Source organism: Perna viridis, chromosome 10 (genome assembly GCF_037379345.1).
Source record: "Perna viridis isolate PV_CMFRI_1.1 ecotype Kerala chromosome 10, ASM3737934v1, whole genome shotgun sequence".
NCBI classification, from domain to species: Eukaryota; Metazoa; Mollusca; class Bivalvia; order Mytilida; family Mytilidae; genus Perna; species Perna viridis.
In genome coordinates this window covers 31416954-31434383 of record NC_142454.1, presented here as the reverse complement: position 1 = coordinate 31434383, position 17430 = coordinate 31416954, and the positions used below count along the sequence as shown (strand labels likewise).

The following is a 17430-nucleotide window of genomic DNA, read 5'->3' as shown; positions in this document are numbered from 1 at the left end:
TATGTAGTATAAATACCTGGATAATGCAATAAAATCTTTACATTTTTTTTTATCATGTGCCACACATTATACACATTTTGTGTGGTTCTTGCACAGGTAGGTACTTACAATTTTGGAAGAGTGGGAAGAAATTCCTGGTTAACCAGGACTAGATATCATAAATATATCAAATCGAGATATTTTTCTTCAATCTTTTAAATGAAATGTGCTGACTAGTCAAATTTTTAGTTGATTAAATCCTATGTATTATTTATTATTTTATTTTATAACTCTACACAAAAAATTCTGTTTTCTAAGTAATATTCGATCACCAAAGGAATAATCAGTTACTATATTTCTTCATCACCGAAGTTTCTTAATATTCACCCCCACCTAGGAGGACCCTTTTATCTAATCAACAGAGGTGTTGGTGGCAAATGCACAAAATATCAAAATATCTATGTTAAATTTTTAATTTAATCATATGACTGAGAAGGTTAAAAGGAGCAGTTCTAGGGCATGAAACAGTTTTTTTTTTTTCTAACACTACAACACATTTATCAACCTACCAGATCTTTGTTTTCCTCCACTGAGCTGATTTGAGATTGTAAGTTGCTCTTCTGTTTGTCATACACAGATGTAGGGACAGCCAGATCATACACAGACAGAGACCAGAATGTTACAAAGAAGTTTGGGCTGAAAACATAAATTTATTAACATAAAAAATCAGACATGTTTTTCCAAAGCCAACAAAAAAGAGAAAATCAGTCAAATCAGAAGTAATCATACATTAAAAAAAGAAACAAAATACTAAAATCTGAATTTGAAAAAGTGGAATTCTGTTTCAAAGCAGAAGTAAATCATTTCTGGTAAATGTGTTGACTTATCTAATGCAAGGAAGCCTATACAAACAAGACCAAGTCTGAAGATTGCGTACAAGAGACAGATATTATTCATAAATGTATTTTTGATAAATGCATATTGCATATAGATTGACTGATTGATTGTTTATGGTTTAACAACCTATGGGAGACATTTCATTTATTTCAGGACAACACTGACCAATCAAACAGACCCTGCTTTGTCCTCGTCCAACACACTGAGCTGGATCTTTAATGTGCTAGCTCACAGAAACAACAGCCCACAAGTAGGCATGACACCCTACTTGGATACATTATTCGGACTCTTGAGCCAACCATTTGTTAAAATATACATAAGAACATGTATCAATGCACCTTCTAATTGTATCAGTTCAAGACTAGTTGAAGTTTTGTTTCCACTGCAGTCAAAAGGTGGTCATGATCAGTTTCTATAAAATGTGAATTTCCGGTGAGAGATGCCTACATGCATTAAAAACCATTAATTTGTTGTAATTCCTGAACAACATTTTGGTAAACTAGGTTACATAACAATTTCATAGATAAACATGTAAGTGTGTCCACTAACAGCAAACTTTTTGGGGTCATAAAAGAACAATTAAACTTACCTAAGATCCTCCCAAACTTTCATCGTGTAAATTGGACGAATTGAGTTAATCACAGGTTCCATCACATGTTCTGATGCTTCTATATACCTCTGTGTCTTCTGAGAAGTTGATGTCTGCTTATTAGCTTTATCAATTTTCCTGAGCTCATCATATTTTACCTAGAAATATAACACATTGTTGATTCATAATTCTACACAAGTCGTCTTACACAAATTTACTTTACAATAATTTGAAAAAGATGATACATATTTCAACATAAGCTATTCCAACTTGAAAGACAATGTCCACACAAGTGACATAAGTGTTCTATGGTAATAAGGTAACTTTTACCTTCCTTTAATGGGTGGAACTTGTACAATTTCAAAGAGACTCATACTCTTATACTCAAGGAATTTTCCAGAAATAAAAAAAATGTTGGTTTGTGGCCCTTCATGTTTACAATTACATTCCCCAAAATCAATCCAACTACGACATGGTAGACAACATCAGCATCAAATCATTCTACAACCACAATTTTAGGCCAAATCATGAGACATACATATCAGACAACCAGATGCATGCAAAGATCATTTGAAAATCTTGATGCTCGCAGCTTAGTTGATGGCACATAAAATAAGACATAGTGTATGTAAGTCCTGTTCAAGTTTCATATCCCTTACCAGAATTTTTAATGTAGATGGTAATGGAATCCAAGGACCAATCAGCATTTTATTTTTTACTTCCAGGATCACAAAACCTGCATTACAACTGCAAAATCTTCTTTTTATTGCCTTTCCTCACATTTATCATGAAGAATATATATGCCATTTTTCATCAGTATTTTAAAATAATTTTATAATACTGAATGCGATGCTATGTAAATGACAAATTTTCTATGCATTTAATGGTAGATTTTGACCTAACATCCCGTCTAGGCCTACCAAAGCCTCACTTACATTTATTGCATAAGCATACTGTGCCCTGCTGAGAAAGAAGGCAGCATCAGCTGGTATATGGTGTTTAAGGATCAGCTGATCAACACTTGGGAGTCGCTTGACAAATTCTTCTGTACTTAGCTGCATGGACAGGAAACTTCCGAACTGTACTAGTGTGTCTTGACACTAAAAAGAAATTGTAAACGAGTAAAAATATTATTTCTTTAACTTTGCTTGGTTTGCTTAAGCTTACATGAAAATTAACACTTAATTATTGAAAATAAAATCACAACTTTTACGGTAAAAGTACTTTAATTCGTGGATAACAATTTTCATGGATTAGGGAAGAAACACAAGTTTCAAGTAGATTCTTGAATTGGTGGTTTTGAGGTTTTCAGTATACATATCAATGGAAATCTCCTTTTTGTTTTGAACCAAATTTTGTGGTTTTGGCCTACCCACGAAAAACACAAAAATTGGTACCCCACAAACAATAGTACCTTCACAGCATTCATATTTACCTGATCATACAATTTGCCAACAAGTTTCAGATGTCCTGCAGCACTCTCATGAAAGATAACACCATCTCTTTGTTGTGCCATCAGTAAACACAGAGACAAGGCCAGATTATGCTCCAGAAGTGTATCCTTCAGACGTGTTGATGACTTCTTTGTGTTTCTTACTTGAGCAAAGTAACCACCCTGTCAAAATAGCAGCAGAATATGATTGTGTTAATTTCTGTTCTGGGAAAGGAAATTTATATGACACAATTTCTTTCAATGCACAAGATTTCTAACAGTCTAGAGCAGGGTTGGCATTTTTAGAGATGTAATTAATTTGGTTGATGTTTTTTTTTTCTTTAAAAGAAAGGGAGCTGATTGTATTTTAATCAAGATAATTGTGGTTTCAAAAAAAATTATTAGCATTGTACAGTGTTAGAACATCAATTTCGCATGTACTATTTTTCGTGGTTTTCTGTCTACTGCGAAAATAGCGAAAATTAGTACGTTTACACTACTTGGGAATCTAATTTCTGAAATATTTTTTTCTTATCATGTTTTTCAAATACACTTCAGATAGAATTGAAAAAGAGTTAGACACATACAATAGCAAAAGTAACAAATGATTATTCTAGAGGTTATTAGGTATAAATAGATAATGCAATAAAACTGTGTTTGTTTTCTTCATGTGCCACACCTCATACACATTCTGCCTGATTCTTAGACAGAGAAGTACTTAAATGCCTTGGTTGATAGTAACATATGCCAAAATAAAAACATGTACTTTCCTTAACATTGACCTACTAAACATAAATATTACTTGTATTCACCATAAATAACTTTGATTAATGATAGGGCTTCAGTTTTTTCACACCCTTTATTACCCAAGTTGACAAAATGGCTGATTTGTTCCAGTAAGCAAGTGTTATTCTCTACAATTTATTATCATGTGGACTTACAATTTAGTTCTAGTATTCAAGAAATCAAAGTTTGAGAAATCCAAGGTTATCTACATTGATAATAAAGTAGAAAAAGTGTCAGTACCTGTAAGAAACATGGTATGAAAAAAAGCCCACTATTTTGATAGTTTAATTAGACTATTTGCACCATCAGAATCAAGGAAAACAGACAAGATTGTCCATATCATGCTGGACCATTGAGTTACAAATTCATTACAATGCACTGAAAACGATCATTTCAAGGGCAGATAACCCTGTCAAAAACCTCATTATTCTAAGATTCTGTTGAAAATTTCTGTGCAAAGCCAGTGATGCAGAGATCAAATGATGATCTTTTCAAATAGAGAAAGCATCTTTGAGTGATATTACATTGTCAGATTAGTGGAGTTTTGAAATGCATGTTTCTGAATTTTCTCATTTTGCCTGATTCTTACAAATACTTACACTCAAGTACTTAGAATTGTGTCTGAGAAATCCAGGATCTTTTGTGTGCATGGCATTCAATTGTATCATAATTTTACTTTAAAATAAAATCGTAAATCTTACCTCTTGTCTAAGTAATTCACCTCCAGACATAGCCTCAAGTTGGTCATTGGTAATCTCTTCTGAAATTTCAACCCCAGCCATCTTCTGTACAATTTCTCTAAGTATTAACAGGTCAAAACTAAAAGATGTAAATAAAATGACATTATTTAACATTTAAATTTAACGCAGTCAGATGTTAGATATAAAATCAAATAGCTTTTTTCCAATAAGCACTACTGTGAAAGAACTATTGTTCATGGGGTACCAATTTTCATGCTTTTTGTTGGAAGGCCAAATTACAAAATTTTGCCCCAAACGAAAAAGAGAATTCCACTGATTAGTATAGAGAAAACCTCAAAACCAAGATTTCAAAAATCCACAAATTACAGTACTTTCACAGTAACTGAGTTATCGAAACTGCCAGGCTGGAGGACAATTTGCATGCTTCAGACATCTGTCTGATTCAAGTGAAAAAAATTATACATCATTCAGTTAAGAATGAATAGACTTGTCCTGTTCAAATTTATATTTGACCTTTTAGGAGAAAAAAAATAGGGAAAACACTGCATACATGTATGTATACATGTGTATATGGAACCCAGTAAGAATTATATCGAGTCTCAAAGCAGGGTATGACATTAAAGGTTGTTATACTTGCTCGAAGAACAAGCACTTATTCATTTTTCAACATGGATTTTCTAAAGGACAACCTAGAATTCAATTTAGGCAAGCAGAATTTTCATCAAATTGCCTAATAAGACAAATCTTTTTCCAGCCTTCAGCTGATTGACCACCAACCGCATCATTCCAGCTAAACACATTTTACTCACCTTTTTCCAGCCTTCAGCTGATTGGCCACATATTGCATCATTCCAGCTAACTCTACACTGTACTTCCTACATATGGCACCAGCAAAGTTAGCCAAACCTGAAAAGTATTTAAAGAATTTATATCTATTTAGATGTAGTTGTTCATAGAAAATGACAGGTCTCTTACATTTTTTTACCCTCTTCAAGAAAAATTTGACATGATGAAACATAATACTGATGCACATTATACATAGCCACATGTCTCCAGCCACCACATAAAAAAAAGAGCAGAAGTCCTATAACTCCTACGAAATTAAATTTGTGGAATCAAAATGGTGGTGCACTAGGACCAACCACATACGGTGGGATGGGGGGGGGATGGGGAGGAGTTTAATCCTGGTCAAAACCAAGTTTTCTCAGGATGCTAGACTATTGTCAAGATATTTACCACAAATAACAATGAATTCTTATTCCTCCCAATTCATCTCTCCCATTTTTTTTCAGAAATAGAAAAATTTGGAATGAAAATGCACTTCAAAACTTTGAGCGGCAACACAGGCCTTGAAAGTAAAAAATGTAAGAGGAAAACAAACAAAAACAACCTTACCACAGCATGTTTCAAAAAACCTTAAAACTTACTGGGATTGACTCATTATAAGTGCCTGACTGACATGTATTTACAGTTATTAGCCATAACTGCCTTTCAACCACACCACTACTAAATAGTAAATCATACTTACTCTGTAACCAAAGTGATATATTAGTATCATCATGTTTCATTCTGGCTCTGTCTGGGTTGGCTACAGCTTCTATTATGCAGTCTGTTTACGGGTTAAGGAATTTTTGTGGAATTACAGATACAAACCCCTGTTACAAATTATGTCAATAAGGATGTTACAGAGATTTTACCAGGTCATCAAACAAAGCAGAAATCGGTAAAATCATAAATAATTAAACAGTAAAAAAAAAAAGAATTGCAAGGGTAAAATCCAGATTTCGATTAGCAGAATTCCACTAAAAAGTGGAAAAAAAAATCATCCCTGATGTTATTAACAAAAATATGTGAAACAGCACTAACTATCACATCTAAATAATCATACACTAAAATGTAAAAATGTATGCAAATAGATTCTTTGTCATAACTTTATAACAAGTATCATAACTATGTAAATGAGAATCTTAAACATTAAAAATGGGCTAGGTATTTGTTTCTTTTCTTGAAATGGTCAAAGAATATATATATCTATATAATATTTGATTATTTTAATCTCAATCCTTATCCTCCCGTTTAGTTTTTGTTGATATTTTATAGCAATGTCAGCTTTTATCAAGACATATAAAAAAGGGCATCTCATGCGACATTAAAAATTTTGCTGGTAAAATACAATTTCAGGTGGCCATAACTTTTGTATAAATAATCCTATCACACTGCAATTCAAACTTCATCTGTATTTTATGACTCAATAACTACACAAAGTTTGAAAAAGATTTTTCAATACCTTCTAAAATTATATGTGTCATCTGGAAACTGTTGAGGGATGGACACGCAAATTTTTGAAGGGCATCACATAATACCTCACCACTTTGTGTGGAAGGATATACAAATCAGGTAAGCTAAGCATTTAAGGATACATGCTAAAACATCATAGGACAGCGATGTCAGGTACTTCAGAGAATCTACCACTGGCCCAATAAAGTTGTCATATCTCTGTATCTGGGATAATACCTACAAGGAAATTGAAATACATTGTATAATGTATTGCACTATCGTATCAACCATATTTTTGTATGTAATCTATTTTATTAAGTTCACTGCAATGGGTATGTAGATCATCTTAATTTCCTGTTTTCACCTTCAGACCAAGAACTTGGATTTTGATGTATTTGAATGATCCCATTGTTGATGCTTTAGTATTTTTGCCAATATTTACCACAGAAAGCATCCAAATGCCAGCGTATAACAAATTCCTATAATTGCTACTTGACATACACATGTAATAATACAAACATTCCTGTATGAACTCTACATGTATGGTTTGGTACATTGTCATACATGTATCTACCTCACATACATGCTTTACATAACATATTAAAATCATGTTGGTTACAGGCAATTTGTCAATTTGAATTGAATATTGAATACTGCTACTTTTGTTATCTTTCATGTTGAAATAGGTAAAATATAATGGTCATCACTATCAAAATAGACAGCTATTCAAATTCAAACTTGAAGGAATGTTAAGAAGATCACGCAGGTACTAAGCAGTGGTAATTAAGTAGGATACACAGGTATTACAAAAGCCAGATTTAGGTCACCCAATAGCATTCCTAAATTAATATATAAAAGTGGTACAGTCGACTCCACTTAATCGCATATCGCTTTATTGCATATTTCGGTTATCAGCATAATTTTCTCTTGCACAAAACCATTTCCTATTTTTCTATTAGGGAAAAAATCGCTTATTTGCATAGGCCTTGCAGGTGCATTTTGGTTTATTGCATAGAGAATTTTGCCTCATCCAGGTAAAGACAGGTTTTCCCAAATTCTATTTTAAGCCTTCGGGTCATAAATATGTCAATCATATTTATTGTTGTAAAAACTAGGTAATCATCAATCAGGAGGTGTTAATAATGGATTAAAAACATAATGGACGTAAAAGACAATTTAAATGATTTCTAATTACATTAAAATAAACAAGCACCTAGGTCAACAATGACTTCTGACGATATGCCAAACATCACCTTATGATGCAGCTTGGGGTTCGGCTTGGGGTATTTTTTGTCCCTATATAAATTCTTCCGACTACAAATGATTATCAATGTAAATTTAATTTTCTTTAATGAGCTGAACAGTTTTTAGTGAGCTTGGGTTACTAGGCATAAATATCAACCGAAAATTAAAAGTCATCATTCAAGACTTACATATTCAAACAAAACACCTGGATTACTGTGACTGAGTTTACCAAGCTGCCTTCCTGATGGCTTCACATTCTCTTTGGATAATCTCCTACAAAATAATAAACATTGTGTATCCTGAATACATTTCCCTTCTTCATAGTAATGAAAAGTTAAACCGCCGAAGGCTTTTTTCATCCAATGGCTGAACTTATTTCTTCAGAAGTAACATGATGAAATCATTACCATACAGTTTACATACATGTATAGTGGGTTACTTACTTTCACAGGGTGCTAATTTGGGCATATTTCAGCCATATGACAAAAAAATGTCAAAATAAATTCTGCAAAATATGTATACTTGGCTTAAATACTTATCATCTGCCCAAATTTAAAATGCCTATTTTTTTGTATACCATTTAGCTTCAAAATCAAAATTTTTACACCCACCAAAATAACTTGCCATTCAGAATTTCATTAAAAAAAAATGAAATGAAGATGAAATTGCCAAAACTTTGATGAACATGTAAATGTCACAGACACTGGCAATCACAACTCACTTCATAATATACTTTGCTCTTTCCAGACTGTCTGCCCTAATACATATCATTTATCAATTTTATCTTCATTACATCTAGTAAATGATATGAAAATGAAATTGCAAAAACATCGATGTACATGTAAATGTCCTGGACAATGACAACTCACTTCATAATATACTTGGCTCTCTCCAGACAGTCTGCCCTAATACAAATCAGCTTGGAATGGTTGTTGTATGTGTCATTCTTCCAGTTACCATACAGTCGGTACCTATAAAATAAACCTTGGGTCAAAAATTTGATTTTATTAGGTCAACAAACAAGACAGAAATTGGCAAAATAGAATGTAAAATATACAGTTAAAAAGAAAATCAGGATTTGAAAAAAAGCAGAAAAAAAAAGGTTTGGAATTATCTGATTAATTCATTCACTGTAGTATTATGTCCTTAGCATGTTACAGAACATTTGATCAGTCAAAAAATACTTTCCTTTCTATTAGTCCACACTCTGAGCCCGTTAATTAATGTGCTATTTCTCAGAAGCAATAGCCCACAGCAATATATTCTGATTCTTAGAGTAGGCTCTTTATACAAAATGCTAGAATGAATACCCTTTTTACAGTCTTTGGTATGACTCAGTTTGGGATTAAACTAGCTATCTCCTGCACTCTGGGTGAGGAAGCAACCACAAGACCATTGAGGTAGTTCTGAAATTACCTGAGTTCATAAGGATAAAGCTTGAGGAATGACCACAACTCCTCGGACAGACAACAATTGTTGGACAGCATTGTCATACTTGGTAGAAGAACTTCATCCAGAATGTTGAGGAAACCAAAGTATGCAACTTCATCCTCAGGGGTAATACCACCACTCTGTCTCTGTAAAGGCAATATGTGTGTTAGTAAACATGTCAACTCTAAAGATGGTCATTTTGTTTATAACAAATTTGACTTCCAATTAATTGTAAACCCAAGAACAACATGAAGTTGCATGCATTGTCATGCTAGGAACAGCTCAACTTGTACAGGAAATTGATATTGGACAGCAACCAAAATCATTTACAATATATGCTCCACCTACATGTACTTGTATATATAGCCATATACTGGGATTGAAATCAATTCATCCATTGGAAGTCAAGATATTTGCCCCAAAATATGGACAGTTGGACAGACAATGTAAATCCAATATTAATTAAGTAGCACTCCAGCTAAGGATCATGCAAAATGTGATTCATGGGTAAAAAGCCTACATATTTTTATTTTTGATATTTTGTTTGAAATGTCATAGTAAACAGAAATAAACATGTGGTTTTTCCTATAACCCGTGCTCTTAGGAGATAAAAAATTATATAGAATGCACTGTAGATTTCAAGATTAAGGGAGATAACTCTGTAAATTGAGCTCAAATATAATAGAATCTACTGTATTTTCAATGTCGATTATCTCCTAAGAGCAGTCAGATTTGAATGAATAATTACACATTTCATACTATAGATCCATAAAACAACTTAATTACAAAAATAAAAATATGTAGCCTTTTTTGAGGTATATCACATTTTTCAGATTTTGCATGATTCTTACAAAGACAGTTACTTAAAATTTCAGCCTAGCAGTCAACAGCTTAAATTTTTGTAGCCAATATGTATAGTTCTTTACAATCGATGTACTTCTAAAAATTTTTAGTACCCACACAAAAGTTTAGGGGCCATTGGCAAGTAAGACCTTGCTAATTTCAAACCCTGCTGACTTGTTGAGAGGAAGTATAATATTTAGTTTTTCTTCTGTTATTGCAAGGTGTATACTGATTTTATATGTAAGTTAATATTGGGTTAATACTTTTAATGAGATACTGTGAGAGTACTATTGTGTATGAGGTACCCATATTCGTGGCTTTTGTGTGACAGGATCATCAAAAACAGGAATTCAAGAATCCACAAACTTGTGCTTTTCCCCTTAACCACGAAAATCAATATCCACAAATAAAAGTACTTTCACAGTAAGTGGCCCTAAAAATGAAGATATGACTATTTTCATGAAGTATTTTGAAACTCTTTCATGTGGCAGTGGATTGACCAAAAATATCATGATTTACCAAATCATCTTCCAAATATACAGAGAAAGATGTTTACAAAATGCTGGAATTTTTAATCGACAACATATTTGTCCAGTGTGGTGGACGTGTTTTTCAACAAACGGTCGGCATTCCAATGGGAACAAATTATGCTCCTTTGCTTGCTGACCTATTTCCTTCACTCTTATGAAGCTGACTTTATAGCTGATCTGATCAGAAAGAAAGAATATCGTTTGGCTAGATCCTTCAATCTCAGTTTCCGCTATTAAGATGATGTATTATCTTTAAACAATCCTAATTTCGGGGTTTGATACATCACATCTACCCAAAAAAACTTGAGATAAAGGATACTACAGACACTGTGAAGTCAGCCTCATATCTTGACCTACACTTAGAAATCAATGGTAAAGGAAAACTATTAACCAAACTTTACGACAAACGTGATGACTTTTCATTCAGAATTGTTAACTTTTCTTTCATCTGTGGCAACATCCCTTCGGCTCCTGCATATGGAGTGTTCATATTAAAACTCGTATCTTATGCCAGAGTTTGCCGAAACTACACAGACTTTTTGTATCGCGCTAGAACTCTAACAAATAGGCTTCTGGAACAGGGTTATGTTGCTACAAGATTGAAGTCATCACTACAAAAGTTTTATGGTTGTCATCATGAACTCGTGGATCGTTATGGTGTATCCATCAGCACCATGAAAAATGACATATTCAACGGGTCATAGTTTTCCTTTCCTCGTTTGTCTACCCCAGACTTGACTTTTTATGAGCAACTCGGCGGGTGTTTCTAGAAAAGCAGAGGACGCTTACCCTACAGGTGCACCTGGTCCATGCTCCCAGTTTTTAGTGGAGTCCGAGTTGCTCATTTACTTTTGTTACTTTGTATGTAAGATTTTAGGTACTTTATGTTCTTTGTTGTGTATACATGTTTTCCATGTCGGGTCTTTGTCCCTGGATTACATTCTTTTGATTACCGCTATTACCTTGGTTCCCTTGATTACTCTATCAAAAAGAACAAAGTTGCTTTGTTCATTTTATAACTCATATAGAACTTATTAAATGATATATTTACCAAACTGATTTGATTCATTATTCTGTTGAAAAGAAATACATGTAGATTGTAATATAAGGCTCCAGTTCATAAAATTTACATGCACATTGTATATGTACTGACGTATCCTATCTTTTATGCAGTAACTAAAAATTCATAAATAAATATTTTACCTTAGCCATAAATGTTTTTCCAAGTCTGATGATTTTGGCAATCAGAAGCGGGTCGTAAGCTGTGTATGGTCCTAAGTAACGTAGTACTGTGAACACCTCTGTGTGTAACTCTCTGTATGAATTGATGTGTGGTACTTTCTTGTCCTCTTTCATTTTACATTTCAGAATTTTCCGTGGTAAACCTGAATTTCTGTAAATGGTTATTTTTCTAAGTACAGGGTTCTCAATACGTTTGAAAGCAGGTGGAAGAAAATTAAAAGTAGGTGGCACCATTGAGGGCCCTCAGGCCTGAACTGAGCACCGAGGGGGGAGAGCCCCGGAGGGAAACTTTTCAAAATCTATAGTGCAGGAGGTGGCATCTGGGCTGTTCTAAGCAGATTTTGATCACTTATTATTGATTCAAATCTTCCCATTTTTTTGGAGCTCATTTTGCTCAAATTTGAAAATTTATGTGATTTTTTTTCAGATTTGCATGACATGGCTTGCTTTGCATGTTGTTTATATCACTAAGCTATTCCAGATTTGATTGTATGCGGAAGGGAAAGACACTTTTTATTTGGACCATTTGAAAAATATATGAAGCCACCATGCAAATTTTTTTTGAACTAAAGTGCCTTCCCCCTCACCATACATACATTTCTGGGATTGCCCTTATAATTGTGTACACTGACTACATCAGTACATGGCCATTATTTGGGGCTACATTTATAGGTCAATTCAAAACAGGAAACATCTACATTAAGTGAAGCAAAAGAGTTCAGCCTGATCACACCTAAAAGATAATGTAAAGACATTGAAAGATGTTGATATTTGTTCATACACACCATCTATTGCTTTTTTAGTAAAATAAGATGATATTTTTCTGTACTTGCACTGTGACATGCTTTGGTCAATGATGACCGGAAATGGTGAATTGATTCTGAAACTTCCCACATAAGGAATCAGTACTGCGTTTGAAAAAACACGGATCACGTCCGTTACAAAAACACTTAATTAACCACAATGTTATCAAGAAAACTAATCTGCATTACAATAAACACCATGATTGAAGGTTTCTGACGCAATTTTTTATGTATGAAACGTGAAATAACCAAACATTTTTTTTTTAATTTTATTTTTTTTTGAGAAACAAAATAGCTGGCACCAATGTCAAATTGACGACGAAATCGCCAGCACTTATTGAGAACACTGAAAGTATAAGCAACAGTTATTTTTTCCCATTTTTCGTATGCCTTTTTTTCGTGATAAAACAAATTTGTGGATTTGCTTTCAAATTAGGAATTATTATGCTATAAACAATACATGTTTAGAATCCTTCAATTATTTTATCATCATCATCAAAGCTGAATACAGTTACAGCCAATCTATCCTGGTTTCCAGGATGAACTTTGTTCAAGGTACTAGCTTCAAGCCATACATTGTCACAAGATATATTTGTATTAGTGTAGGGTACTGAATATTGTAATCATGGACCAGTTAAAGCTAATCTGCCCTGGTTCCTAGCAGTATCAACTCATTCCTAGGTACTAAGTTCTAGCCATACACTGTATGTGACCAGTCTAAAGCCAATCTTACCCTTTATAGAATCTATCAATCATTCTATGCACAGCTTCACACACTTTCATTGTCACTGGTCTGTATGACGTAGCAAAGAACTCTGGTAATCTATCCAGGATCAATTTAACACTGCTCCAACAACCAAGCTGTAGTAACTCCTTACATATACCTAGCTTCTGGTTCACAGAGTGCTGCAAGAAATATGTAACACACATGCATACACAGCTAAGAGTGCAACACATGTAGCTCTATTCATGATTATCATTTATAACTCATATGATAATCATATGATACACATACTATGTAAATAACATTGGAAAAACTTAGGAGTACCAGATAATAATTATGTAATAATCATATGTCAACTGAAACATGTTGATCATATGCTCGATTTGTATGATTATCATATGCTGTTCTCTTATTGGAAAATATGATTAATTTCATGAACAAACTGGGCAGAAATCAGCATATTATAACCGTGAACCCCTCCCCCTTTTATAAATTTCTTAATTGGAAATCCCCTTTTAACAGACTTGTGAAGATAACATATTTTACCACATCTATTATAGCCTCTTCATCACTTGGTTTCTTGTCATCAGCTTTATCAGCTAGAGACACGACATTAAGCTTCCTGGAATAAGTTTTGGCATTACTGACATCTTTCTCATGATACTCCCATATCTTATTGTCAGGGGGAGACAACTGTAAGGAAAAAATTGCTTCATAATAAATAAATTCTCTAAGAACAATTATGGTACAAAACTTGCCATGAATGCCTTATACATGTACATGTATTTCTGTTATTATTTCACTGACAGGAAAAGCTTAGAAACAAAATGGATAAATGTCTGGACTTGTGTCCTGTTGTATACATGTATATGTCAGCACATACATGTAAATCATCTTTTACAAAGTACATATGCATAAACATTAAGCAAGTTAAAACTATACTTTGGATTACAAATTACCTTAAGTATGCTAGCATATACTTCTGAAAAAATAGGTAAATTCTAATATTTGTCAAATTTGTCCATAATAGGAGGTGCACATCTTCAATATGAATGTAAACAGAAGTTTATATAATTGTTTGAACAATATTGGACAATATTTTATAAGTCCCATATCACACTAAGTAGACACCCCTAAGCATGAAGGAAGAGCAGTAATGTAGCTGCTGTCACAGTTGGTGACACAGGAAAAAAGCAAAGGTGACAATATTTTTATGTTTTCCAAAAGTCAATCACAATACATAAATAATTACAGGATTGTTATAAGAGGAGAAGCAAGTTAACCTATTAAACATGTACAGGAAGTTGATATCAAACAGCAACCGAAGTCACTTATAACATAAACCCCATCAATATAAAGCCACACACCAATTTTGAAATCATTCCATTTAGTGGGAACTGAAATTTTCACAATAAAAATTTTCTTTTTCACACCATATACTAAATTTTTCTTTTTCACACCATATACTAAAAGAATGGTTAAGTCCCACATTTTTTTAAAAACTTAATAGGATCCTTATTACTACAGAAACTTACATGAGGATAAAGTAAATCCAGATCAACCAGTTGATGCTCTATCAATAAAGCTGCCATCTTGTATAAAGACTGAGGAGTTTCTTCTGACTGTAATTTATATAGTCATATTTATATCTAATTATGATCACTTGAACATATAATTTTATTGACTGATAATATGCAAGCTCAGAATCACTGCATGGAATCATGGTTCTCCCATTCTAAGACAGTGGTTAAATTTTAACTTCCGGTTGAAGATGAAATTTTTGCATAGGTATCCTGCCATTTCATGTTTTACAAATTCTCTTCTGATTCTCCTTAACCTATTTTTGATTTTGCCTATTTCTACCCTTTCTGCATTTAAATTTATGTAATTTAAGTCTCACACATTGAAAATCTAAATTTTAACATCCTAATAAATCAAAAATAATTTTACCCACTCATTACTGAAGTAGAATCTATATCTAATATGTACACAAACATAGGATTTTACAAGAGCAGTACAAGACTTAACATTGTTATTTGAAAAAAGTCCTAAAATAGTGACCTTGTCATTTAATTATGAAACTGAAATTCAATAGGATTCAGGATTATTGTAAGGATTAGGTACATGTATGCACTAACTTGGCCTGATTTCATAAAAAATATGATGATTCTAAAGTGTACAAGGATGTCAGAAAAACTTTGTTAAAAAGTCTCTGTAGCAACTTTGTGAAACTTCATTTTCACATCAAATTTGCAAATATGCAAGAGTATTAAACTATTCTATACTTACTGCATAAAATTTAAACTTATTGCCCAGTATATTACACAGAGTCTTTGGCTCACTGACATAGTCCTTTACCATAGGGATATAAAAATGATCACAATCAGGCCTGTTCTCAAAGGATTCTAGCAGAATGTCCAATACACGATTAGGATCTAAATCAAAACATCCTGAAATGGGAAAATATTTGTGTTAGAACAGACAGACTGAGTAAAAGACATTACAACATAATGTTGTTTAGTCTGTATGCATCAAATGTTGCATAAATCACTGAGTGAATGTATAACTTATATATGGTTTCATCAATACCATTTATGTCCATGCATTAGTTTTTGTATCCTTTTTGTTTTAACATAAACTTTGTATGCACTGGTTCTTAGTTGCTTCAATAACTGTAAATGGATGTACTGATTTTACATGTAGTGGTTTGTAGAATTATAATTGATATATTAACTTATTGATATCACATTAAAAAGATGTGAGCATTAAGTTCTTTTTTTTCTTTTAAACCATTGAGAATTTTTCCAAAATATTCATTTCTTCGGTATTATTCTTTTTAGTTTAGTTTTGAAGAAGTGTCATTATTCTGTTACTGTAGTGGTTCAGGCCTTTCAGAGCTTACTAAAAGGTGTATTTACACTTGTTGAAGACCTTTTGACAATCTGAAAGTATTTACTAAATTTTATTTAGGTTATATGCTGGTAAATTTGTTGTGTTCCATCATAACCATTCTTTTTTCTATTTAGGTTAAATGCTGGTTAATTTGTTGTGTTCCATCATAACCATTCTTTTTTTTCTATTTAGGTTATATGCTAGTAAATTTGTTGTGTTCAAACATATCTCTTCTTTTTTCTATTTAGAATATATACTGGTAAATTTGTTGTGTTCCATCATATCTGCTCTTTTTTCTATTATTAAATGAACAATAACTTTTTTCTAATATCTATATTTTTACACGATCACTTAGTAACATAACTTATAGAGCTAAAATTACTATACCAGCCTTTCACATATCTTACCAATCAATGACTTGAGATTTTCAATAACTTGAGCTGGAGTGATTTTTTCTGTAATATCCTGATTGAGTTCCACCACCAGTTTGGCATATCCTTCATTCTCTTCTCTAAGCAAGTTAAACTTCATCTGTTTGTAGCTGTAATGGAATACAGTTTTAATAAATTCATTTTTTTTTTTTGAAACTTTATCACAATGTACTAATTTAAGAAGGTAGACCTAAAGTAAGGGACACAACTCTTACAAACCATTGGAACGTTTGTATTTAGCATTTTACATCAATCTCATGTAAGCATCAAAATACCTTGGATTGATTTTATTCTGTTTCAAATGAAAGCTTGATAGGCTTTGGTGAAATTTAATATGATACTAACATTTCACTAATTTCAAGAGTTATGTCCCTTACCCTAGGTCTACCTCCTTAACTCAAGTCAACCACAAGTGCTTTTATTGAAAAGTAGACTGTTCTAGAATTTTTCAAAATTCTAGGTTTTCACAGAAAAGGTTTGAATGAAGACTAATGTTCCATCACTTGCAGTTTGCTTTCCAAACTTAACAAATTATTTAATTGAGTTTTCTACTTGCCAAAGGGAAGGTGGAGCATAAAAAAAAACAACTTTCCCACACTAAATTTGAACTTGCCCCATATGACCAGAT

General features: G+C 32.9%; 1 protein-coding gene across 2 annotated transcripts in view; it reads right to left on the bottom strand.

The window, feature by feature from the left end:
- Positions 1 to 17430, bottom strand: part of LOC148605389 (THO complex subunit 2-like) — a 51860-nt gene that overhangs the window by 28591 nt on the left and 5839 nt on the right. For both annotated transcript variants that reach the window (XM_088549518.1, XM_088549519.1), the window contains exons 6-22: positions 16779 to 16912; positions 15769 to 15929; positions 15015 to 15101; positions 14026 to 14172; positions 13489 to 13661; positions 11914 to 12103; positions 9323 to 9483; positions 8776 to 8877; positions 8095 to 8179; positions 6805 to 6898; positions 5913 to 5993; positions 5194 to 5290; positions 4385 to 4502; positions 2901 to 3080; positions 2401 to 2565; positions 1466 to 1623; positions 549 to 675 (exon numbers count right to left, since the gene is read on the bottom strand). In XM_088549518.1, coding sequence (XP_088405644.1) covers positions 549 to 675; positions 1466 to 1623; positions 2401 to 2565; positions 2901 to 3080; positions 4385 to 4502; positions 5194 to 5290; positions 5913 to 5993; positions 6805 to 6898; positions 8095 to 8179; positions 8776 to 8877; positions 9323 to 9483; positions 11914 to 12103; positions 13489 to 13661; positions 14026 to 14172; positions 15015 to 15101; positions 15769 to 15929; positions 16779 to 16912 — 2260 coding nt within the window. The remainder of the gene's footprint in view (positions 1 to 548; positions 676 to 1465; positions 1624 to 2400; positions 2566 to 2900; positions 3081 to 4384; positions 4503 to 5193; positions 5291 to 5912; positions 5994 to 6804; positions 6899 to 8094; positions 8180 to 8775; positions 8878 to 9322; positions 9484 to 11913; positions 12104 to 13488; positions 13662 to 14025; positions 14173 to 15014; positions 15102 to 15768; positions 15930 to 16778; positions 16913 to 17430) is intronic.